Here is a 25091-nt window from a genome sequence, read left to right as displayed (position 1 = left end):
CCTATACAAAAGGATGTCTCACATCATCTTCAAAGAAGTAGTCATTGTTACGGCTCAGAAAGATATACCGGAGCCTCCGCTGGAACTCGGGCGTGATCTCTTTGAGCGATCGTCAAAGAGTCGCCATTGGACGGTATTGATTCAGATAGTTAAAAGCCACCAAGGACCATAAGGAGAAAATACAATGAATACTTGGGGAAGAGTGGGATCCGATGGGAAGGGCATGTGAGTGCTAACATCTGTTGAGGTTCGTTCACAGCTTCATAGAGTGAGGGACCTGAACTGTCCGGCGAGCTGGTGATTCTACATATGCAACACAACTAACAAAAAGCAATGAAGAAAAATATTACACGAAAATCAAGTCTATAAGCATCACCCCAATGCAGATTTCTCTTTTACCTTACCGACTGGTTGAAGATGTTACTGTCACCCCCTTTCATGCAACTCTGACCGATTTCGTCGGTTCTTGCATTCTGTAGCAAGAGCGGGCTTGCATGCGCTCTTTGAAGTTGACGTTTAAGCCTTCTGGCACATGGCTTCACCGTCCCTCCAATCGCTAATCTGTTTGGGTGCATACACGTAGCCGGTGTGCTCAATGAGCTCTGTGATGGGACGAACCTGGCCGTGAGTTGGGAGAACACTGTTCATGTTAGCCTGGCTGCTTCAAAGAAACGATGGATCAAGGGATACTTACTATGCGCTCTTGGGAAGACCGTCCTTATTCACCTGGTTCAGCCATTCTCTCATCAGCTCGCGGTCGTTTTGTCCGTCGGGCATGCCGGGGTGCCAGATGTCGGCCTCAAGCACGGCGACGGGAGAGCGCTTCGAAGGACATTTTTCAGTGACAAAGGCGTAAGTCCAGTCGGCGGAGTGAGTGGCTTGTTCCTCCCAGACGAACCAGGCCTGGGTCTTGCTGTCGCTATGGACGTAAGGGTGGGTATCGCTGGCAGATGTTAGAATATTGCATTGAAGACATGAATGAGAGCGGCCTACTTGAAGGTGATAACCTCGGCGCCTGGGATGCTCGACCAGTACTTTGCTGAGACGTCGGCCACGATCAGCTTTGCTCCAAGCTTGACGTACTCTGCAGCGCCTCCGGTGTGGTCTCGGTGGTGGTGAGTGGGCTGGTCTTGTCAGCATATCCCACCGTTCATTGGGATATAGACTTACCCAGAGGTGCGTGATGGGCTTGTTGATGTTCTTCTTGATCCACTTGATCACCTCCTTGGTATGCTGGGGAGGAGCGTCTCCGACAATTAGATGGTCCTCGAACTCGATGATGAACTGCTTGACTCCGAGCTGATCGGGATCGAGAAGGATCCAATGTACGTTGGGTAGTCCGGGGACAGGCTTCTCGCCCTTGATGGTATCGACAGTAGACTTTGTGATGCCTGCCCAGAGTCCGTTCAAGCTACACTCGCCAATGCGCGCATGCGTGATGCCCTCAACCTTCTTGGGGGCAGCCTTGGGGAAGAAGCCCTTGCCGTCCGGAAGCCCCTGGAAGAAGTTTCGCGAGAACTTGGGGTTAACGGTGATCTCCTCGATGATATAGTCCTCAAGGGTGGCGTCGAGCTTCTCGGCGGTGGAGTTGTAGACGGTCTGGACGAGGTGGGGGAACTTGATGCCCTTGACGGCCTTGTAGTCGCTGAGATAGAGGTCGCTGGTTGAAGGGCCGTAGATCATGTGGTCTTCGATGGTGCGGACGATATGGGGTAGATGAGTGCGAGTGTTGAAGATGACGGTGATGTCGAACACCGGGTCGTAGACTGACTGGGTTAGTTATTGCGAGGATGATAAGATGAGACACGTACCAGCAGGCATCTTGACCCCATTGACCTCGACTTCGGTGGCCTTGGTGCCACGGTGCTTCTTGACCTGGGTTCTTTAGTATGTCCTAGCCTTGGCTGTGTCGATGATAAGCTTACCTGAAGCAAGAGCTTGGGCGAGAGCATGTTTCCATGGAGCACAAGGTACTCGGCGAGGGCGGCTATAATGAAGCATAAGAATACGACTAGAAGTTGAGAAATCCAGTACTCACGATCGGCGTATCCAGAGGTCAGGTCGGCGGGTAGCCAGATCTGGTTGTTGCCGCGAACATAGCACGCAAAGCCATTCTTTCCACCGCGGACGACGAGCGAGTGGTTAAACTCGTCGAGTCTGGGAGATCCCCAAGACCAATACTCTATCTAGTTGTGAGCCTTGGTTGTAGCAGCTTGGGTCTCCAGAGCGTACCGGAAGGCTTAAGGATGCGGTCAATCCGCTGAGTTAACTCATTCGAGTCAAAACTAAAAGACACATTCTGAGCGCCAGAGATAGCCATCGCCGTATCGGCTCTGTCCATGTTGTAGCTCTGCATGAGACTTCGAGAGCGGTAGATGCTGGGCTATGTTAGCTGCTGCTGCCTCGAGAAAGAGAGGGCGGTCTACTTTGGAGAGTGATAGGTGACTCCGTCGAGGCGTGCGATGACATCCTCACCGCCCATGGCGTTCAAGGCTCGATCGAGGATGACATCGGCAGAGTTGTTGGGGTAGTTGACCGTCTTGGAGGAGGCCAGCGACACCAAGGTGAAGGAGAGGGCGAGTATCTTGCGCATCGCCATTGTGACAAGAAAATCGAGACTAGAAAGCTATAGAATGAAAGATGTTGTTTGGTTGCTTGCTTCTATCTTCATTGGCAAGTGTTTCCCGCTCCTTTATACACATCCTCTGACAATCCATCTCCCGCGAATCTCGAGTCGCGCGGATGCGCATTGAGGCTTCGGAAATTGTGACGTGACGACGGATGACCGAGAAAGCGCGATAATTAGAAACTTGAAGAGATCAACCCCAGTATTCGCAGGGCTGAGATGAGGCTCGGGAGCTTTAGTGCGGACGCTTGGTGGTTAAGGTTGATGGCGAAGCTGATGCGCGGGTCGATATTAACGTCCGCGGTCCGCGATCCCGCTCGTAAGTGCCCGCTTGGTGAATTAGACGCGAAACGCGCCATTGGAGATGACCCAGACATAGAAATTCTCCTCATTTTCTTTTGGGCATGGTAGAATCACGATCAGTTCCTGCTCTCCTGTGCACTATGGCTCCTCTTGCTGCCGCCGCGGGCGGACATGACTTGCGTAGCCGGGCCACACGTTTGGGCGGGTCTACAAACACCAAGACCGACCCTTGAATAGGGCCATATTTCATATTTCCGTATTGATTGATTAATCAGTACTGAAGCCTGGGGTAGGGACGTCGATTGATGATGGTATTGGGGAACCCTGCAGAATGTCGAACTGTTGTTGCCTAGGTAGGTAACAGTTGATGCTCAAGTCTCTTTTGTACGAACGGACTTTCACTGGGGCTGCGCGTGCATCTGACTTTAATAGAATGTTTTTGTTTGGAAACAGCGTAGTAATGGTCTTCTTATCTTGCCTCTTCACTCCGAGCCTACCTCGCAAATGAGCAGTGGTCATGGGACCGACTCTTGGGAGAAATGCCGGTAAGACGATACTGCTACTCTACGCCAGATAACTGTAGGATAAATGCCATACCATGGCTGTTAGATGTTGATCGAAGTTTTGATAGATTAATAAGTTTTAATGTGTCCTCCCACTTGGCTTCAGAAACCATGTATCTGGCTGGAGGCCATTGAGGAACCGTCTTGGGGGCAAGATCACCAAGTACAGGGTGCTACTATATTGAAGTCATCGTGTCGGGTGAAGGTACCTATACAATAAACTCTTGCTAATTGATCGTATAGCTTCGTTCCTCGCGTTGTCGCTCAATTGGTTTTTACCGCATACTTCGCCCTCGGACGTCAACTAGCTCACTTGACTACATTCTTGCCCTTCTTTTTCTCCCTGCATTTCGGACACTCATCTTCGTGGACGTAGACCGTGTCATGTCTGGCAATATACTGGCAGACCCCAGGCTTCTTTTGCAAAACATGGTCGCACTTCTCCTCGTTGTATGGCATCTTGATTAGGTAGGAGCATTCCCTACAGAGGTAGCCGGTGCTCGTGAATTTGCACATTTTGAGTTGTAAAGAAGTTGGGAGTTTAGTATCAAGCAGTGTTTGCGAGCTTGTCTGTGAAGTTGTTTTGTTGTGGTGAGTGTCAAGTCTTGCTGTGCTTGGGCGTATTGCTTGCTTGAAGAGATTTTCGAGGCTATAAATATTCCCAGAAAGGTAGTAGTCACTGTTTATCTGGAGTTGCACGAGAAGATCCTTCAAGTGCGAACTGGTTGTATCACGTATATGAGCATTGTTTCACAGTCACACCGCCAGGAGGTAGGGAAGCTTCAGTTATAGCTGCCCGTGGACGAGAACGATCCAATGCTCTACTTTTCTACTCTCGCTCGTTTATTGTCCTTCTTCTTCTTGTTGTTCCTAATGCACTTAGGACAATCTTCGGCCTTGACCTTGGTCTCCACCCTCAATGTCTCCCAGATGCAGTTTTTCATGTGATCCTAACACTCAACCTCCCGGGAGCGTATCCGGATTAGATTTCCGCAAGATTCGCATACATACCGGTTGAAGAAAGCCATACGCATGTTGATGGTTCGCGAGGGGATTTAGATGCGATATGTGGGCGTTTTGAGGTGCGTGTTGGTAGGCGGGTGAATGTAGGAGGAAAGCACCCAGCTCACTGGGGCTAGAAAGAAGATCTTGTATTGCCGGATATCGGCGACCAAGAATGGAGCCTTCTGGCCCAGCATTGGAGACAATCCATGAAATGCATGATGGCTGTCAATTGGCGGCTTGGCAGAGAACTGTTTGCACATCATCAGGGTCTCATACTGCATCTCACTGGTCAAGTCTGATAGGTGAATGTTGTAGTGTCTTGAAGTCACTATGGTGATGGTCAAATCCGTTACGTTCTCACATCAACCTCAAGGATAGGTGAATGTGTCCCATGATGGACGCTAACACGCCCGTTTCGCCGTCAATCATGTCCAAGACCCCCCGCTAATGTGTTTTTGCAGACTGTAACTCGCATCTAGGTCTCAAGTTAGTCACTGTCTCGAGTAATCCACCTCTGACTTACCATACTGGTTTGACCTTTGTGAAGTTACGAAGACCACTCAGACGTCACATATAATTTTCTGGCTATGCGAAGCAGATGCACCCGTGCACTTCTTGCAAGAAGAACGATCAACCCTCGTGTTAACGACAACAGGATCCTCCTCCTGCTCTCGGCACGATTCCGATCCCGTCAAGAAACAACGTGTGATGTCGATGTTGTAGGTAACCAGGAAGCCGCAGGTGTTGCAGAGGCCTCGGGTGTACGTCGTGATGCACATCTCGACTGATGAGATGTGAACAAGTGAAGTGATGTTTGCTGAAGTGATGCGGTGATGGAGGAAAGGGCGTGAGCGTAAGGGGCAGTGATGCTGGGCAGGAACGATAAGAGTCGAAAGTGAATGCGACACTGTCTGATGAACGGCCTTTGAGGTGAATGCGTGATATTGATCAAGGAGATGAATGGTACATGAATTGACAGCATCTGGGAGTCCGTTCTGATATTCACCTTCCTCGGCCAAGCAGCGTTTACTCTTGTCGTTTTGTTTGGTAGGGACTGAACCCGGTTCGGCCATGAATAATAGTAACGAAACTGTTGATTCCTATACGAACAATTCTACCTGTATGATATCCATTCCGTTTGAGAGAATTTCGTTCGCCCCCGGCGTGCTCATTTGTCCCAATTCTCGGTCGCTGGCGCTGGCTGCCACTGCCACGCCCTCACGCGGCCTGGTGCGTGCTGCTATGCGATCCTCCTGAGTGCCATGGGAGCCTCATTCTAGCCACTGCGTTACTAGTAAGCCTACCATGATGCTTGTTTCGAGAGAACCAAGAAACCCTGTTCCTCTCAGCGCAGCGCCACTCACCATTGGCAATACGTTCCTGTTCTGCCGTTTCAAAGGACTCCCACGTCGGAGCCGGATCCAATCCCCAGAAGTATTTCACACGGCGAGATCCAAGTAGGCCCTGACCCAGCGACATGTCCTAAACTCGCTTCTCGACCTCATAGTACATGTCTTGTTTGTGGAAGCCGCAGTAGAGGCAGAGGGCTGGGTCGCAGGCGACGATGACGTTGATGAAGGCGCGGGAGCACTTTTCGTTTATCAGGGCGGTGAAGCAAAACTCGACGGGTGGTTCTTCAGGGTCGGTGATGTTGACTCCGCATCGGTGACAGGTCCAGATGGTGTTTTTGGCGAGGCACATGTCGGCGTACGTGATGATGGGTGTCCAAAGGGTGGATTCTTTGGTGAAAGATGCAACCAAAAAAAGGAAGAATGGGTTTGATGAGTTGTTATGATATGTCGGGATTGTTCCGGATTCTGCTGTTGTGTTGACCTGGGGGGATGGAGCTCGAGACAGACTCCAGAGTTGGGGCTCGACAGTTGACACTGCCGCGCGGCGTGATCTGTCGTAGATGCAACCTTCCTTTGAATTGCTGGAGAGGTCACTCTTTGCTTCAACTGACAAACCCCTTGCCGATGTCACCGCTGAGCCATCGTTGGCAACTGCAATGGAGGTGATCATGTCGAGGAGGAGCAACCCGAATTACTACACACCACTGCTAAGGTACCAGGGCTGACCAGGGACAAAATTCCATCACTACATCTCCTTGTAACAGTCTTACTGGAATATGATCCGAGCTCCTTGGAGTTTATGCTGGCTGAAATCTCCCTCCACTCCTCGTTATTGTGGCGTCGGGCCTCCAGTCCTGGCATCGGCAGATGAACGATGCCGCGTCATCTCAAATTTATGTCCACGTAATAACTTGTCGCTTGTTTCTGAATTCGAGTGTTTCTTATGTGAGCTAATTCTCGTGGTGTTGAGTCCGGGCTAGACGCGTTCAATTGCTTCCCGACTTGGAAATTAGTGGGCGATGGTTGATCTACACAGCCCCCTCGATTGATAGCAAACGGACCATCCTTTGAGCTCACTGCCATACCCCAAAAGGGCATTTATTGAGCGCACCCAAGGGATTCAAAGAATAAAAGGCGTCCCTGAAGCCTCATCCGAAGCACAACCCAAACAACCATCATCCGCTGTATTCTCAAACCTCTTCATCAAAAGCAACAATGCGCTTCTACCAGCTTTTCACTGCTCTAGCAGTTTCGACCACGGTCATGGCGGCTTCTCCGCTTCGTTGTTCCCCATTTCCTTCTTCTATGATAGAATTCTCTTCCGGGTTTGTACAGCCGGAGCCACCACTCGTGAAGCCCGAGTTCAAGACCAACTTTGTTCAGCATAAATGGTACTTCTCTCTTTCGACATTTCTTCCATATGCTAACTGAAACCAAAAAGGAACGAAAACCTGTCACACATTACGACTGGATTTATTGAAAATTCTCCATCCAAGGGCTTTGTTCGCGCCGATGAAGCGGTTGATGGCAAGGTGGCTTTTTCCTTGTTCAACTACGCCAATGTCACCAAGTCCGGCCTGGTCGACAACACCTTGACCACCTACACTCCTGGCTCCAACAAACCTGAAGTCTGGAGGGGATATGTCAACTCCAACTTTCCCATCTTCCAAAAGGACATTCTCGTCAAGGGGGGTGCTGTCTTTGAGGGCCTGGTTCAGAGGAAGTTTATTCCAGCTCCTGTTGCAGCAGTAAGACGCAATCGATCTTCTTGTGATATCCTGTCCAAGGACTAACAATTGCGGTAGTGGAGTCTCATGTACCAAGATGCGATCCCCGTTACCGTTTACGTCGATAACTGTCATGTTGTGGTTGGCTATGACTATTTCTCGCCGGGCTTGCGGACTCGAGTCATTAACGAGTTCTTCAACACCGAGGCCAAGGAATAGTCGTAAGTTATAGCCACCATATATCCAACTCAGTGGAACTCACCCGGAGATATGTCTCGGAACCTTCTTTTCCCTTCTTTTGTTGTAGATGTTGATAGTTGTTAGATCGGTGTTTTATTGACTCTGATAATCCCAAAGCTCTTGCAAATCCACCCTTATCCTCTCTGAAATGATGAAGCCGTTCCGAGACACTCGAGCGAGCAATTTCGATGTCCTTTCCCTCTGCGTCATCTCGGTCGCATTTGACCCTGCCATCCGTAATGGAAACAGAAGCAGAACTCCTGGAATGCTTGATTTTTCGAGGATGAGCTCTGACAAATCCATTATCGTGTCGACATGTGCAGTGATCTTTGTCTCAGCCAACCGGGGGACTTTCACCTCTCCCCAGAAGGAATAATAGGTGAAGTTCTTGCAGAGAAACAGCACCAGAGCATGGCAATTGGCCATGGCTAATTTCAAGTATGGATCCAGAGGGTCCGGATATCCAGGTGCTTGTTGAAGCCAAGATTCTAGCTTTAACTGAAAGTGTATGGCTTGACGAGTGAGGAGATGTACTGCTGGATGGTCGGCGCGGAGATGGCAGGGAATGGCCTCGAGATACTCAAAGAAACTACTTGATCATTAGATACTGACTTGGAAATGAGCCTATAGGCGTTCTTACCTTTTGCTCCAAGTAGAAATCCGGACTAGAAATTCGAAGATAGTTTCCATTGAATCTGAGGGATCTGTTGCTGGACTTTTCTTGCGCTTCATCCATGAATCCTGGAATAAAAAAGTAGATCCACCGTAGATGATAGCCCTGCTGGCCTCCAGGAGGCGAAAGGCCTCAAAGAGCCTCTCGCTAAGGGGGTCGAACTTCTCTGGGCCTTTCGACTGGAATATCCTGCATGTGCCATACAGCATATGCTTGATCCACCTCTCCCCAGACGTTTCGGACATTAACTGACAACCAATTAGAGTTTCCAAAACAAATTCTGAGTCTGGTCGGATCTTACCTCAAACAGCCCTAGAAGAAACGTACACCAAAGCACACCTTCGGATTGCAAGGCCTCTGGTGACTGTAGCTGCCCTTGAAGAGCTTGTATTGACCTGTTGTATGATTTGAACGCAAGATGCTGTGGAGATTCAGGACCAGATGATGTGCTTCTATATCCCCTTCTACTGGCCTCGAGTGCACCGATCGCCACCGTCGCTTGTTGGAGTGGTGGGCATGTTTGGATAAGTGGGACAAGATCGGAACTGACATCCCCAAAGCCTTTCTTAAACTCGCAATGCTTCATGAATATCACAAAGTGATCTAAGTAAAGATTTTCGGGGCTCCTGGAAACCTGCGTGGGTAACTGGATCATTGGTAAAGCCGTCGCGGTTAGAGTCACGGCGATGAATTCATGCTTAGGCCTTGACGCAGGAGGTTGAGCAAGACACTGCTTTTTAGTACGGATACAGTACTCGCATGGGAAACCGCCCTGACACTATTGCTACTGCATTAGCTTCATGTTATTGATGCGTCAGAGTTGACGATTCATCCATACCTTGATTCGCCTCTTGACGCACGACTGGCATCGTGTCACTCTCTTACGCTTATCTAGAGGTCCGACAGCGCGTTTCATTCTCTTGAATGCAACCCCTTTCAAAAGAGGTTTTTGTTTCAAAAGGAAAAGTCGTGTGTCAAGGTCCGAGTTGTCTGACGGCTAAGAGGAGCGTGTTGTCGTCAGCTGGGCTAACTCGATCGGGAAGTAATCGAGCGCACCTTCACGGCCTCGTATTCGTAACCGAGCACTAACACCAGCAACTAGAGTGCCTGCAAGTTATTTGTTTCATCAACACAATCTTCTAGCTCAGTTAACCCATCAAGGGCCGGGCTTCAACTATAACAAAGAACACATTGTCAATACATCATAGCATCATATCCCAATGCTAACACAGTGGCCTTTTTTTTTTTCTCTTAACCTTCTGCTGCCTGCAGTAGAAGACTCATACCTAGCTGGCTTCATCAACACCCGAGAGGATGCCGCGTCTCTGTGCGGTCCATTGTGACAAGGCAATCAAAGCCCAAACCTCCAAAGTTTGATACAACTTCATACTATTTCACATTGCAAACAAGTTTTCCTATCATACAAGCTTTTGTTGACTGTACTTGGTGTACAGATCAGGATACCACTTCTGCCCAACATCCGGGTGGCTGATGACGCGATTGCGAAGATAGGCTTCTCCAAGCTATAGGCGGACGTTAGCGCTGTTTCTGGCTACATCGGAATGAGCTTACACAAGAGAATAGAGGCGAAAGGTATTCGCTCGGTACGTCAACAGCTCGCTTCTTAGCATCATCCGAGACCGGGACCTTGGATACAATATGGGCGGCCACGCTCTTCAGTTGATCCAAGGTCAGGCTGGGGTTGATGCCCTGGAAGAAAGGAACGCTGTAGCGGGTTGTGCTTGTGGGAGCCTAGCACGAGTTATAAGATGAGCAATCATAACGAGATAAGGGGACTTACAATAACCCTGTGGGTCGTAGCAGGGCAGACTCCTCCAGTGATAGCCTCAAATCCTTGCTGTACGTTGATGATAAAGCTTCCATCAATCGGGGGCGCTTCGATCCACTCTCCGTCCTTACTGAGGACCTGAAGGCCCCCGACTGCATCTTGAGACAGGAAAGTGAAGAGGCCGGCCGAATCCTTGTGAGGGCCAACTCCGACTGAGCCAGGGGGACACTGGGGATACTTGACTAGTTTGAGGCGGTGCATGATGTGCTTGAAAGGGTCGAAGACGTCGTTGGGAAGGGAGAGAGACTCGCCCACGTAGCCTAGAAACTCGTTTGACAGGTCTGTCATTTCTGATAGGTAGCGTCGGAGAAGGGCTTCACAGCCTGGATAATCTGGAAACTGTTGAGAGTGTTAATGAAGTTGACGCTTTGTGGGATCATTGACTTACTTCACTTGGTCCCTCCATCCGACGCCACTGGGGTTGTCCCTCCTTCCACAAATCGTCATTCACAGTTCCAAAGTCGAATTGCTGCGAAGTTCAGCATGAGTTAAGACGTTTCAAACATTACACAAACCTCTCTCATGTCTGTGGCACCGGCTGTCGTCTCTGCTCCGAGTTTCGTGTAGCCGACGAAAGCCGGCGACTTGACCATGGCAACGGCCTCCTTCTTCTCACTCGGCAGGGCGAAGAGCCCGGGAAGCATCTTGTAGACATCTCTGACAGTGTTCTGTGGTTGATAATGTCAGTTGCAAGTCTCGGGATGTCATCCGATGCACGTACGGCCACCTCGGTGTTGATGAGATACAAGAACCCGATGCCGAACAGAGCATGTTGGAGAGTTTTGAGCTCTTCCTGCTTTGTACTCGGGTCTCTCAACCGGGCAAAGTCAACGATGGGAAGTGAAGCCTTGTCTGCTGCCATTTTGAAAAGAAGCTGTTGATTGTAGATGCTGTAAACTCCAGACGGATGTCGTCTTGGTTATCAGATCAGATGATGCCGATTCCCGACAGCCGGTCGCCGTCGGCTTTGGGGCTCGGTCGGTTTATGTAGTCAAGCCAAAGCCCCGCAGAAGTCGAGTCAGACGAATGACGTTATTCAAGTTCCGTTGGAGATGTGCGGCGTTTTTTGTCAAAAGTCCGATTCGAGGAAAAGCCGGAGTACGTCTCTTCCATTGAGCATTGCTTTTTTGTATGGCTGAGGCTTCGGGAATGGATTCATATCACGGATTTGAAGAAGGTCGGATCTCGGTTTAGAATTGCTTTGTCACATTGCAGGCCAACCTGATCGGTTTGGAGCTGGAAGTATACTAGCGTGGATCACGCAATCGATCGAGACTTCATCTACGGCTCTTGGCTTGAGCATTGAGCCGAGATGCACTATGCGGAAAAGGATACAATGACCAAGGGGTACCAATGCAGATGACACAGTATTATTCATAACTAAGTTATACTGAGTGGGACAAACAACATGCGAGAAGGGCCCAGTAGTCGTCTTAGAGATAATGAGTAGCGTTGCCTTCTGCTACTTGCCCAAGGTCTCCATCCACCAGTGACTATACGTCTCTCACTCCCTCTCTTCCTTGTTCAGTTCAACCATGCGTTGAGTCGTCGTGACAGTCTTGTGGAAGCGCCACGGCTTGATCTTTCTCTCAAAGAGCTCGTCAAGTTCAGCAGCGGAGCGACTATGTCACCTGTTAGCCTCTTTCAATAATTTTCACCAGACATTGACAACATACCCAGCCGTCTCGGGGATGAGGAACCACATGGCAAGAGTAAAGGGAGCACCCAGACCGGCAAACAACCAGCTGGTCTTGAGGCCCCAGTTCCACTCGTGCGCATTCACCATATAGGGAATCAGAATACCCATGCCGACTCCAACGACACATGTGGAAGCGGCCGCGAACCCAGCTGTATAGGGTCGTAGACGCTGCGAGGAAATCTCTCCGATGAATCCCCAGCCGGTAGCTCCGTTGGCAACCAGGCCAATATCTGCATGCGTTAGTCAATGATATGCCCGAGACTACAGAGTTTACTTACTCCAAATGCAGGCAAAGAGCACAAAGACATAGTTTGTCGCCTTGACCTGCGGTACAACTCCGAGAATGCCCACGACGACGCAGCATACCCAGCAGATTGTCGTTCCAGTGGTCGCAAGCCATCGACGACCAATGACATCCGACACGGCGATGACAACGATCGAAAAGAAGATGTTGATTCCAGATGTGATGCATGTGATCTTGAAGGGATCCTTCAAGCCGGCTTGTTGGAAGAAGTACGTCGCATAACCAAAGAAGATACCGAGGCCGATAAACTGTTGCGCCATCAGAGTCCAGCAGGAGATGACTGTTCTGAGTCCATCTCTACCCCTGAAGATGGCGTACCACTTCTCTCTATTTTGCTCGGCGGCAACCTCGCGTTCGTGCTCGATGTTGATGAGCAAAAGGTTGTACTGATGGTCAACATCAAAGCCATCAACTCCCCTGTAGATGATGTTGAGGGACTTCTTGGCTTTTTCTGCCTTGCCCTTGGTGGCAAGCCAGGCTGGAGACTCTGGGACCAGGAGATAGATGATGAGCATGAGACCGATCTGGGACCATTGGGTATAGACTGGCGTCAGGTAGTCGGTGGGGTCTTTCTCAAGCATGACCTGGAGGGCAACGGGGGCGAAAAACTGTCCGAGAATCCACCAGAAGCTGTATGCCATGAGAAACATGCCTCGAACCCTGACGGGAGCCACCTCTGAGATGTACGCTGGGATTGTAGACTGCAGACAGCCGACGCCGATGCCTCCAAAGACCTTGGAAACAGCCCAGACGCCCCATGTTTTGGCGACACACTCGATGGCGACGCTGATGGCGAGCAGGAGCCAGTACCAGTACATGGATATCTTTCTACCAAATCTGTCGGTTATGAAGGGCAAAGTGACCATTCCGATGATCTGGCCGACGGATCCAAGAGAGTTCCAGACACTCATTACTGAAGATGCGAGGACCACACTGCCGTCGTCTGCGTGCTGAGTTCCAAACTGGGCAACAAAGCCTGCGTTGGCGATGATGTTTCCAATGAGTCTGTATCTCGCGTCAGCTCATTGTTGTGGAATGGGAACCCTGGTATACATACCCAATCTGGTAACCATCCGTGCCGGCGCTGATGGTCATGGCCGTGCAGATGAGGCAGTTCATCTTGAACTTCATGACAGTCTGCCATGGCGTCAACTCTTCATAGCCGCTGACGCCCTGACCTCTGGCGGCGGCCTCGGAGTTGAGATCCTTGGGGGAGTGGGCGGCTTCGTCGGCGACTTCTTGGTGCTCGGCCACCTCGGGCGGATGGGTCATGTCCTTTTCGTTGACAGCCATGATTGTGTGGTTCTCTGCTGAGCAGAGTCAATGTGAATATGGAACTAAAAAGCCAATTGTTGAGAGTGAGGCTATTCAGGATGAGATGGAAAGGATCTGCGGAAGGGATATGCAGAGACTTTATAGTAGTTGAGCTACACCGAGGTCCAAGCACCAGGGTGTTAGCCTTGCCATGGTTGAAAGTTTGTGTTTCTCCACTTCCTGGCAATGGGTAGTCGCGTCGACGACATGGGCTGCATTAGTCTCTTGAAGGTTGGTATCGATAGCTTGCCACGGAGCAGGTCTAGACTGTGAACCAGTCTTTGCCCCTCTGGGTACTCTACGTTCCGCAATTACGGAACTTACAGTCATGGCTCAGCGCCCCGGTCAAGTCACGACGCTTCAAGCACAAGGACATGGGCTCCTGCCCTGAGACTGTCCAACCAAGGGAGTCTTTCGGTGCTTGTTCAACCGAAACAGTGTTGTTGGCCTCTCATTGACAAACCAGAGCCCACCGGTCGCCCATCAGTTGGGTACGCCACTCTCGTCTCCAACAAGGCCCTCGGGAGAATGATGAGCGGTGCTAAGGAAACATTCGTCGATTCCCTCTTTGATGGAACCATCTGACGGCCTAAGTTCAGGCTACTAAGGACGCTAGCTCCGGGGAAGAGAACCTGGGGTATGGGGTCCCCGGTACCCCGTGTGTATGGGCGACGGGGGAAGGGGATGCCCCATAGAGAGGGGGAAAGGACTTCCCCATGTGGAGGTCGAGGGCGTTGGGGGTGAGATGAGGATTTAGTTTAGCTGCCTTGGCCGGGTTTCCGTATTCTATCCGATTGGTTGCTTACACGCTTCCCCCTAACCGGCATGGTTTTACGCATAGGGTCCGAGGCCAGCCCCAGCAGTCGGGAATAGCAAAAACGCATTATGCTAGAGATCTCACGAGTCGAGCCAGCCGGTGTTTCTTGTGAAGTTGGAGTTCATGTAGTCATGGAAGGAGTAGGAAATCATTATAAAACTGGAACTCCCTGACCTATTGGTGCCTCAGTATGACCACAACTCTCCCAAGATTAGAGTAGAAAGAGGCCTCCCTCTCTGATAACCGCCTTTATTAGACAGTGCCTAAAGCTGCCCCATATGGAGCCGATGAACCCGCTTCCCCGCGAGCCCGAGTCAGCTGTTGTTGGTCCCCGTGCCACAACCTCGGACTAGCTCCGCTGCTCGGGGAAGAATGGCACGAGAAACATCGAAGTTATCAGCTGAACATGTCCCAGAAAACCTATTACCGCCTTACCGGCTAACTTACTCCAATAGCCCCGGGTAAAAGCAGAATGGGTGCTCGGCGTTGACTCTCCACGCTCATGGATCACACTGCTGTGGCTCTCTTGGACCGCCATCACACGATGCAAGACCCCGCAGAATGATTTAAGCATCTTTTAGCCGTTACCATGTTCCTGGTTCGGGAGAAAAGTGTCCGAGAAGACACGTAAAGCCCTCTGTTGGTGCTCTCGTGTTGTGTGTACTTAGACCTCGGTGCTAAAAGCTTGGAGATTGTAGGTACTGTTACGCAACTCCACGTTCAACTTCTCAGTTCCAAGCAACACAATAGCGCCACTATCAGAAAAACCATGTCTTCAGGATATCTCAAAGTCAGGGACAACGAGATTGTTGACCAAGATGGCAATGCAGTCGTCTTGCGAGGAACCTCACTGGGAGGATGGCTCAAGTAGGTGACCCTTGCTAGCCAATTATTCCAGGTATTGCATGGCTAGGGCATCGATGAACTAACTGTGTGTTACCTTTTAGCATGGAAAACTTTCTGACGGGCTATCCAGGCACCGAATCCTTCACTCGAGCTGCGATGCTGGAGGTCATGGGCAAGGAGAAGTACGACTTCTTCTTCGACCGCTTCCTCTACCACTTCTTCACCGAGGACGATGCAAAGTTCCTCCAAAGTTTCGGATTGAACTCGCTCCGTCTCCCGTTCTCGTATAAACACTTTGAGGATGACATGAACCCACGACAGTTGAAGGAGGAGGGATTCAAGCACCTTGACCGGGTCATTGACCTCTGCACTTCGCATGGCATTTATACCATTCTCGATATGCATGCCGTGCCTGGGTGCCAGAATCAGGACTGGCATTCGGACAACCATACCTCCTATGCTGCCTTCTGGGACTTCAAAGACCACCAAGATAGGACGGTATGGCTATGGGAAGCCTTGGCGCGACGGTATAAGAACAATCCCTGGGTTGCTGGATTCAACCTGTTGAACGAACCAGCCGATCCTGAACAGACTCGAGTGGCAGAGTTCTATGGCAGACTGGAAAGGGCCATTAGAGCCATCGACCCGAACCACATTCTCTTCCTCGATGGAAATACGTACGCCATGGAGTGGAAGGGGTTCAAGGATATCCTCCCAAACTCGATCTACGCCGTTCACGACTACAGCATGATGGGGTTTCCCTCTGGACCCCGATACAAGGGAACTGCTGAGCAAAAGGCCAAGCTGAAACAACAGTTCTCGAGAAAGATCGAGTTCCACCGCTCGCACAACGTTCCCATCTGGAATGGAGAGTTTGGCGCCGTGTACGAAACTGAGGGACCTGGGGCGGATGAGAAGAACCAGGAGCGGTATCAACTCTTGGGCGAGCAACTTCGCGTCTACGAAGAAGCTCGTATCTCGTGGGCGATTTGGACCTACAAGGGCTCTGGAATCATGGACATGGTCCATACTTCGCCAGAGTCTTCCTGGGGCAAGCTCACCAAGTCGTTCATGGAACGAAAGAAGCATCTGCAAGTGGATAGTATGACTTGCTTTCCGTCAGAGGAAGTCGATAGCCTCATCGATCCACTGGTTGCGTGGATCGACAAGGTTTCGCCTTCGGCGACCAAGACGTACCCTTCCAACTGGAACACCAGAACTCATGTCATTCGGAACATCTTTCACACTTTCTTGGCGTCTTCTCTATGTGGAGAGTTTGCGGAGTTGTTTAGGGGCAAGAGTGAGCAGGAGCTGGAGGAGTTGGCACAGAGCTTTTCTTTCAAGAGTTGTGTTTATCGAGAGGGACTGAACAAGGTGTTAAGCAACTGGGTAGTGTAGTACTCAGCTCTAGAATTCACTACATGCTTCAACTACCCTTGCCAGAAATTAAAAGCTCGAGTAACAGAAAGGCTTCCCGGTCTCTTGGGTCGCCAGCGCATTGATTGAATACACTCAAGACACTGGAAGTTTATTTAAGTACGTGCTTTAATCCGAAAAGAAAGGCAAGAGCAGATGTAGGCATTCAGTCCTACGCTGCATCCACGGAGGGAAGGGGGAAGTCGAATTATTCCATTAAATCTCTGACATGTTAAGCAAAGTGCTTTGCCCGGAGAGATAAGCCAGAGGCCAGGTCAGCCACTTGCGGCTCCTCTCTGAGATGGCCAGTACCTCGTTCATGATATGAGACGCCCATCCTTGGGTGAACCAGTATCTCTCTACCGTGCGCAGCAGCACGCAAAAGTGACCTAGTATCAACATAGCTATAGGGTCTTTTCTGGTTAGACCCTCAACATAGACATCACCGACCTGGTATATCCACACCATGACCACCTCCAACTTGCCCACCACGCCTAAACTCGCATTCTGTCCTTTGCCAAATGTTTTCTCGCAGCAGCCCGTGAGAACTTTCACCTCGTGCCTATATGCCTCTGCAATACCGTCCCCCGTGAAGACGGTGATCAGGTCTAGAACGTCGTTTAGCGAGGCCCTCCAGTCTTCGACACCTGGCTCCAAAAGCGTGGGGTCGAGGGGAAATGCTTCTCTTTCCACGCTGGGCTTGGGGTAGTATTCGGCGAGAACACCTGAGAATATCGAATTCCACCCCACGCTGGATATTACCAGTCGGACGCCCCGTAGCAGGTTCAAGTACGGAACTTGTTGGTCTTCTGATATGAGTAGCAAGTTACCCGGGCTTGGACCTTTGGCGAATCCGATGAAGCAGATGAGGATGGATATTATGTAGGCGGCGGGGCCGTTCTCGTGATTGACGTGGCCGAGAAGTATAGTTGCTGTCTGTAGAGCCATTCCCAAGTGCTGTTCTGCAAGATCAAGGTACTTACGCGCCTCAGGTGGCTTTAGTCTAGCCATGTGGTACGAAGACAGAGAGAGCAGAAAGGCCAGCACACAAGGATGCTGAAAGCCTAGTTGGGGTACTCCTTCGCACCAGAGGCCGCGCTCGCGATGGTTACCCTCATGTAGAGTATTGGCCGTGGTGGTCATGTAGTTGTGGAAAAGCTCGAGGTCTGTAACATTGAGGCATCCATGGGCGCCTTGAAGACCCCCTGGGATCGAGGCGTTCGAGGAGAGTCGGATTTGTTCAGTCCACGAGGCCCAGTCGGATCGAGGACGGCCACGGCGGCCTGGACCAGAGCTCGTGGCAGGAGTGGGACGAAGGATATGTGAAGGGATGGGGGAAAAGTCGCAGCAGACGCCAAATCGAAGGCAGTTTCCGCACTCGGGCTTGATTTCATCGCACTAGAGGACCCGGCAAATCAGCAAGGTGCCTGTCAACAAGTGATGGGTACTACTCGCCTTTATCTTTCTCTTCTTGCATGTTTGACAGCCCAGACGGGACTTTTTGTGGGATTTACGCATCTCGTATCGGCTCGGATTTGATGGACGAGGCGTGTAAGAGAAAGGCTTGGTGGTGGTGCAAGTCGGACTGGCGGGGAACTCCCACTTGTCATGCAACTTCCATCGGAAGACTCGGCATTGAACAAGGGGAGATGAAGGGAGGAGAGAGGCTGAGAGACGCATGTCTGATGTGAAAACACAAACATGACGTCCAGGGGAGCCCGTGGTCCTGTTGCATGAGGAGGCTGTTGGCCAGGACAGGGATGTCCTAGCGGGGACTAGCGTATCCGCTAATACTCTAGTTTTGCGGATTGGATGCGTAAATGTTGTCATTGGCTTGTTACCCTGGAATCGGAGGAGCTGAGGGTGAGAAGAGGCGCCCCTCTGGCATGGTTCGTCGGGGAATGGCTCCTTCGGAAGGATGATGGCGATGTCATTGGTGAAGAAGGAGTAGAGAATACGAGTCATGGGTAAGAACGGATTTTCTCTAACATTCGACCCTGAATATGAAAGCTTGAGTGAGTGATCATCAAGAGTGACTCAATTAACTACTCTGCACTACCAACCAGAAAAACGGTTTCGCCAGATTAAGTGAAGCCCTCACGACTCCCCTTCTGGGATTCGCACTCCTGGACACAACGATGATAAACTCGTCCGCCTCGGTAACCTACTGATTGCGCTCATGGGATCATTACGGCAGAGTGCACCCGTCTAGCTGCAGCTTCACTTGTGTTTCTTGCCTGGATCTAGGCTAACCTTTGCAAATGCTTTAAGCTCCTTCTTGGGTCTTTTCCTCTTGGTCTCTGGGTAGGTCACGTATATTTGCACCATTTCGACGCCCTTGAGTTTACTCGCGTTTTGTACCTCAACAGGAATGCTCATGTGGTGATATGCAGAGGTTGATCTCTGGGTGACCTGAGCAGGACGAGCCCGCCCCAGATTCAGTCCCTGCGTAGTATGTCGATGAGAATCTCGGGACTCTTACTGACGTGGACGCCGTTGACGCCAATAACGACCTAGAAAGGTAGGACATGTATCTCACTCAAAGTCCGCTCCAACATGACGCCGTTATCTTCTGTCGCGATGTACGTGTTATCATGGGCGAGGTAGTGGTTGAGACACGAAGAGATGCTCTTCTCTTATATGCCGTTGATGTACGAGGCACCCGTCGAGCTGCTCATGATGGGGACCTCACAAAATGCTTCAAAGCCTCGGCCGAGAAGGAGGGATTGCTGGAGAGAGATAACAGGAGAGAGGATGACTGCAATGTGGCGGCAGAGAGCTTCGCCTGCGAGGAGATTGTTGAATTTCCGCATTAAGTCAACCTCAAAGGTCGCGCTCATTGCTGTACCGCACGGTAGCAAGCAGTCATGATTCTGCAATCTGTGTGAGTAGGTCGCTATGTTGGGTCCCTACACGGAAGACGTACAGGGTTGAAGAATGGGAAACGTCGGAGTCCATGAGGACCATCGGATGTTGCAGGTATATTACGCTACCGGCAGGTGATCTGATATAGCTCAAGTAAAGGTGAGAAGCAGGTGAGGCTGAGAGGCATGCCACACGTGAACGCGAGAATCCAACGGGGCTAACTACCCATGACGCCCCCTCTCTCGGCAGCGCCAGTATGTCAACGTTGATCATATCCCGTCTACCGCCTCTTACGAGCAGCAGAGGAAATAATTTCGTGATTAATTCCACCGCTCGCCGACAAACGGCTTTGATGCAGGTCGGATACTCTGACCAAGTGACCCAATTGTACGACAGCCACCCCCTGTGACTCAGAGCTCGCGAGCTACTCTCCCGCTTACCGAAAGGCTAAACTGGAGATTGTGGATTCATATCATGCAACTTTATTCTGGATGCCCCAGGATCGTGGGTTAAGATTGAGGGGAATGCGGAGAGTCTGGGGGAGTACCATTTAGCCTGAAGGAGCTTGTTCATAGTCATGCCAGTCGCTGATTTTACGGATTCACTCGCATTAACTCTGTAGCACTGAGCACAGAGACTTCCTGGAGCCCATCGGACGATTTGGTCAGTTATTATTCCATTATGCTCCTCGTGATATAGGTTCGTGTCAACGACACCCGAAAAGCGCGGCATGACATGACGAAGCTGATAGTGATCGTGTGTAGTATAGACCTAACGCGGAGAGAGCATGGATTGGGAAAATAGGAGGATCACATGTCTTCGCGTGCGGCAGATAGGTAGTAGTTTACCCTGAAGACAGCCCAGGGAATTCTTGCCAAGATATCAATTTCAATACCTACGAAACATATTGCATACTGCTCCTAAACTACACCATGCTTTTGCGAATTTGGTGACTCTCCCAAAGGGAGCCTTCTCAATTGCCGTGTTTACCCTGTTTCTAGTATCTCTTGTGCTTCCTCTTACGCCTGTTGGTGCATGGGCCGCATAGTCCCTTTCTCTTGGTGACTTCGACCAACTCGTCAATCCCACAAGCACCATGTGCCAACAGCCCTCCTCCATTGGTGATTTCGGAGCAGACGAGTTGGCTGACCTCATGGCGGTATCGCCAGTCGCAGCGGAGGCAGAGCCACTTGTAGATGACCGTCTTGCACATGTTAATGGTAACCTTCTATTTGCGACACTGGCCTGTTTAAGGTTGGATTCTGGTTAGATGGACATCTCGTCGTGTGTGTTGTAAACCAGAGAGGAGCTTCGGTCTTGACCAGGATATTGTAGTTCAGAAGAAAGAATCTCCTCCTCCTCAAAGTCTTGGGCCTCTGCTTATATGCTCGTAGAAGGCTATGATTCGCAGTCGGCATTGCTACAAAATAGGATCTCGTAGCCAGCAGGGCTATTTTTCCGAGAGAATACCCATAGAGAGTTCTATTAAGGGGAAGGTTGCCAGAGGCTATCGCAATATGACGCGTATGCAGCTTGTACTTCATTGTCATGGTCAAGCCAGGATATGTATACACAGAGCCCCTACTTTTCGAGTCTGATCGCATTGATCAGCTGTTGTAAAATTTCATCATGAGTTCCAATATCGACAAACTTTGGACTCTGAGTCGCCGCCGTTCAAGTGAGGTGGGCTGCAAGTCGCCCTTGAATGTCCGCCGCCGTCAAGAATGCCCGGTCTCAAGCCTTGACTCAGAGTCACGTAGTATAATACTCACTGTTAGCTCCATCTATATAGGGCCGTCTCTGCTTTCGTTTCGGCATTCCCTTTGACCTTTTCTTCATCCCACGAAACTACGAGCTAGCGACGGAACGAAACCAAGAAACCTATAAAGCATCCCCTTCACCACCCGTTAGGCAGCCACCATGTGCTGGAAGACCATCATGTTCACAGTCTGCCCCGACTGCAACTCCAAACGGCAGAGGAAGATGACCCAGGAGTCATGCGAGGAGGCTGGCAACATGTCCCGCTACGGCCAGTGCCAGATGAGGGTCCAGATGAGGGATGCTCAGCAACCAGGCCTCTGCGGCGAATGTAAGAAGAAGAGAGAGAAGGGGAAGAAAAAGGCGGTTCACTTTAATCGAGGTAAGGAGGAGAGGAGAGGGCAATCAGTGGTTTCAAGAACCTGAATATTGAGGCATTATCTGCTCACAATTTTGAAGCTCTATGCGTTGAGTGTCGAGTGTATTTGTAACCTGGAACCCTGTGAGACTAGCGCTTCTTAGCTATCAAGAATTATTGCCTGAACGCCTGTTGGTTGCTTGTTTTATAAAATCTGTTGGCAGTAATAATTTCGAAAGGCTCGAATTTTCAACCCTCCAAAGTGGGAAAAGACTTGTTCTTTCTGGTCAGCAATCCAAGTCTTTCGGGATATCTTTCGTCTGACTCAAACCACCACATGCATCAACAACACAGCCCGTATTGGTCGGTTTACGCAACCCAGCGGCGCATATTGACCTTGAATGACACTGAGCAGGCATCCATGTCGACAGATAGGGCGTTAGTCCACATCTTGGCTCTAAATTTGGGACCCTTGGCCCACAGACATCCCATTGCTGCGCCGCTGGCTCAGCCCTGCGATTGCACCCTCAATTCTTTTGTGGCCTCTTACTGGTGGAATCCAAGTCCGAAGGCCGACGGTGCATATTTCGCGTAGCCCTATGACTGAATTTGATTACAGGGGGCCATAGCTCATGGGTTTCCTCACTGATCACGGTGGTTAAATACCTCAAGATCGGAACAAGATGGCAGAATATGACACCACTCAACATCTTGCTATCTTTCAAAAATGAGCGCTACGATCAAAGAGTGTATTGCAGAGCACAAGGAGCTTCTCCAGGTCCATGACCACTGCCCCGAGAGGGCATATGTCGAAGTTCAAGTTCCCGCGGATGCTAAGAAAGTTGTAGCAGTCAACTTTACCGCGATATCGCATGATCAAGGTAAGCTAGTGTGCATCGTACTTTTAGCTCATCGCTAATCCCTAGATAGGTTGGGCGAGCAAGCAGGAAGAGCCATCATTCACATGGTTCGATGCCTCAGTCAAGCGTCCAGAGGGTCGAGGAGACCTACGCACTATCACCGTCTTTAACAATCGGCTGGCGAATGACGAGTTTTTTGAGCTCAAGGCCAGATGGCACCTCCATGATGGACCCCGTCGTCGACTCTGGATCGAAGCCCTACGCCCTGGAGATGTCATTCAACTCATTCCTAGAGCCATCTACACGGCTTGGGTGAATATCGTCAAGGAATGCCGGATCAAGATCGAATATGAAACCAAGACCATCTACGAAGAGCTCGATGAACTACACTTGTTTTCCAACACGGAGCATTACAACACCGTGTTGAGCGTCAACGACCAAGAAATTCGACTTCTTCATGTCGAACCAGGAGAATTCGACGACCCTATCAAGGCATATTTCGGTCAAGCCAGCCTTAAAGATGCCGAGAATAGTTCTCTCAGCTTTGATGCGCTGTCATATTGTTGGGGAGACGTCACAGACCGCATCGATATTTTCCTGGCGCCAAACAAAGACGACGTCAAGGTTAATGAGGCTCTCCAACGATTCAGTGTTGGTAGATCAGCCGCAGAAGCCCTTCGGCGCTTGAGGAAAAAGGAAGAGACTTTGACAATCTGGATCGATGCTGTCTGTATCAACCAAGACGATCTCGAAGAGAGAGCTCAACAAGTCACACTCATGAGCTCCATCTACTCGCTTGCCTCGACTGTACACATTTGGCTTGGAGAGAATAACATGGGCGTCGAAACTTGCCTTGGTCTCATTAGAGATATCTGCAACTACAACAGCCGTCAATGTCCTGGTGGTGATGGCTGTTCATGCTCAGGCACTTCTCACAGTTTGACTTTGGAGGAAATAGATGCGCATATGGAAGCTCAGAAAGAGAAAAAAATCCCAATATCTTTCCAGGGCATGTGGGAGGTCTTTGATATCCACGAAAAGAGTTGGTCGAGAGAAATCATCGATCTTGCGGGCTGGTACAACAACACACAGCTCTCTTTTCTGATGAGCACACTATTCGAAAACCCCTGGTTCACCCGCGTGTGGGTGGTTCAAGAAGCCTTATCTGCGAAAAAGGCTCTGGCTCATTGCTCGGGCGAACAGGTCCCCTGGGAAGAGCTTTTGCAGGTCAATACGTGGCTAGGAGATCCGCGTTTCCGAGGCCAGAGCCCACATATCATGTCGCAAGCCATCATGCAACCGATTTGGAAGTCGTTGAAGCCGAAAGGGAGAACAACAGAAACTCCAATCACTCCCATAGATGCGGAAGATACAGGGAAACTCTCTGGTATCTACGACGTTTTCTTTGCGGGACTGGACCTGAAGGCAACAGATCCTAGAGACAAGCTGTTTGCTCTACTCACCTTTGCAGACGAGACTCATGTCTCTGAAGACCTTGATGACTTGATCCGCCCCAACTATGACAAACCTGCGGAACGGGTCTTTGCCGACTTTACTCGTTGGTGGATTCGAGAGCACGACTCACTGGCCATCTTGTCCGCTGTTCATTGCCATCCAGCTCGAACATGGAGAAGAACTGTTGGCTCGGATTATCCCGAGATGGAGCCTAATAGACCAACCTGGTCTGTCAGCTCCACTGGAAACTCAAGATGGGTTCAAGCAAATCTCAACGCTCGCTTCAAGTTTTCAGCAGGTGGCAAAACGAAGCCCAACAATGACCTCCTCAAGATTTCGGATCCTCTGGTCATCCGGCTATCAGGCCACTACGTCTCCAAGATTGCTGCCATCAGCCACTATCCCATCGATTACCTCTACCCATTTACCCACGACAACGGCGAGCAAAGCGACATTTGCGCAGTTTTTGACAAGCTCTTTGATCCATGTGGATTCACAGGTCTTTGGACCCTCAAGCCTAACGACGAGACTGTCGAAAAGGCTCGCCACAAGTACGAAGATCACGTCATCGCTCACTGGCACTATGTCAGAAGGCCAAACCTTCAAGTTTTAACACCCACTGGTATGCCGGAGCCAGAGTGGCACGGGACAGACTATGTGCCTACGTGCCTTGATCCTTGCTTCTTTGTCGCTGAAAATGGACAGTTTGGGCTGTGTCCTTGGCCCACCAAGGTAGGAGACGTGATTGTGGTGCTGCATGGTGGAAATGTGCCGTACCTACTGCGGCCGGTTAAGAATGAGGATGGGTCGAGTGATGGGGTGTATGAGTTTATCGGTGAATGTTTTGTCGATGGAATTATGCATGGGGAATTCCTTCAGTCATTGGGAGCTACGGCGGAAGTACATGAGATTTTTGATATTATCTAGCCAACCACCAAGATACCATAAGTCAAGTGTTGCATTTGTAGTCTGAGGGTTTTGAGTGCTTATAATATCGTTACAACCCGTAACGAGACTACCTAGTGATGGACTAATCGGGCGCCAAAGAAAACATACTAGAT

At 50.4% G+C, this 25091-nt stretch overlaps 8 protein-coding genes and 1 pseudogene across 9 annotated transcripts, besides 1 other annotated feature; 3 read left to right on the top strand and 6 right to left on the bottom strand.

Moving 5' to 3' along the window:
- Nucleotides 1-516: 516 nt before the first annotated feature.
- Nucleotides 517-2599, bottom strand: NCS54_01018400 (Hypothetical protein; the record flags this gene model as incomplete). Its single annotated transcript, XM_053155501.1, has 8 exons — nucleotides 517-640; nucleotides 695-943; nucleotides 994-1124; nucleotides 1171-1766; nucleotides 1812-1875; nucleotides 1926-2182; nucleotides 2233-2378; nucleotides 2427-2599. The coding sequence occupies 8 exons, from the start codon at nucleotides 2597-2599 to the stop codon at nucleotides 517-519; spliced, it is 1740 nt and encodes a 579-aa protein (XP_053011476.1).
- Nucleotides 2600-5979: 3380 nt separating this feature from the next.
- Nucleotides 5980-6519, bottom strand: NCS54_01018300 (Hypothetical protein; the record flags this gene model as incomplete). Its single annotated transcript, XM_053155500.1, has 1 exon — nucleotides 5980-6519. The coding sequence occupies one exon, from the start codon at nucleotides 6517-6519 to the stop codon at nucleotides 5980-5982; it is 540 nt and encodes a 179-aa protein (XP_053011475.1).
- A 545-nt stretch (nucleotides 6520-7064) lies between these two features.
- Nucleotides 7065-7795, top strand: NCS54_01018200 (Hypothetical protein; the record flags this gene model as incomplete). The annotated part of the gene is made up of 3 exons (XM_053155499.1): nucleotides 7065-7240; nucleotides 7291-7597; nucleotides 7655-7795. 3 exons carry the CDS (start codon nucleotides 7065-7067, stop codon nucleotides 7793-7795), a joined length of 624 nt encoding a protein of 207 aa, XP_053011474.1.
- Nucleotides 7796-7909: 114 nt separating this feature from the next.
- Nucleotides 7910-9123, bottom strand: NCS54_01018100 (annotated as a pseudogene). Its single transcript has 3 exons — nucleotides 8791-9123; nucleotides 8457-8737; nucleotides 7910-8405 (listed from the first exon to the last, which is right to left on the bottom strand).
- Nucleotides 7910-9123: a sequence feature.
- Nucleotides 9124-9907: 784 nt separating this feature from the next.
- Nucleotides 9908-11200, bottom strand: NCS54_01018000 (Fe2OG dioxygenase domain-containing protein; the record flags this gene model as incomplete). Its single annotated transcript, XM_053155498.1, has 6 exons — nucleotides 9908-10012; nucleotides 10062-10241; nucleotides 10291-10677; nucleotides 10727-10807; nucleotides 10854-11006; nucleotides 11060-11200. 6 exons carry the CDS (start codon nucleotides 11198-11200, stop codon nucleotides 9908-9910), a joined length of 1047 nt encoding a protein of 348 aa, XP_053011473.1.
- A 642-nt stretch (nucleotides 11201-11842) lies between these two features.
- Nucleotides 11843-13634, bottom strand: NCS54_01017900 (MFS domain-containing protein; the record flags this gene model as incomplete). The annotated part of the gene is made up of 4 exons (XM_053155497.1): nucleotides 11843-11960; nucleotides 12015-12267; nucleotides 12316-13346; nucleotides 13399-13634. 4 exons carry the CDS (start codon nucleotides 13632-13634, stop codon nucleotides 11843-11845), a joined length of 1638 nt encoding a protein of 545 aa, XP_053011472.1.
- A 1607-nt stretch (nucleotides 13635-15241) lies between these two features.
- Nucleotides 15242-16716, top strand: NCS54_01017800 (Cellulase domain-containing protein; the record flags this gene model as incomplete). Its single annotated transcript, XM_053155496.1, has 2 exons — nucleotides 15242-15339; nucleotides 15420-16716. 2 exons carry the CDS (start codon nucleotides 15242-15244, stop codon nucleotides 16714-16716), a joined length of 1395 nt encoding a protein of 464 aa, XP_053011471.1.
- Nucleotides 16717-16950: 234 nt separating this feature from the next.
- On the bottom strand, nucleotides 16951-18668 carry NCS54_01017700 (Zn(2)-C6 fungal-type domain-containing protein; the record flags this gene model as incomplete). The annotated part of the gene is made up of 2 exons (XM_053155495.1): nucleotides 16951-18132; nucleotides 18576-18668. 2 exons carry the CDS (start codon nucleotides 18666-18668, stop codon nucleotides 16951-16953), a joined length of 1275 nt encoding a protein of 424 aa, XP_053011470.1.
- Nucleotides 18669-22442: 3774 nt separating this feature from the next.
- Nucleotides 22443-24957, top strand: NCS54_01017600 (HET domain-containing protein; the record flags this gene model as incomplete). Its single annotated transcript, XM_053155494.1, has 2 exons — nucleotides 22443-22596; nucleotides 22646-24957. The coding sequence occupies 2 exons, from the start codon at nucleotides 22443-22445 to the stop codon at nucleotides 24955-24957; spliced, it is 2466 nt and encodes an 821-aa protein (XP_053011469.1).
- Between the last annotated feature and the right edge of the window lie 134 nt (nucleotides 24958-25091).

Source organism: Fusarium falciforme, chromosome 8 (assembly GCF_026873545.1).
Source record: "Fusarium falciforme chromosome 8, complete sequence".
Taxonomy (NCBI): domain Eukaryota; kingdom Fungi; phylum Ascomycota; class Sordariomycetes; order Hypocreales; family Nectriaceae; genus Fusarium; species Fusarium falciforme.
Note: the sequence above shows the minus strand (reverse complement) of the source record. Positions and strands in the feature narration are given on the sequence as shown.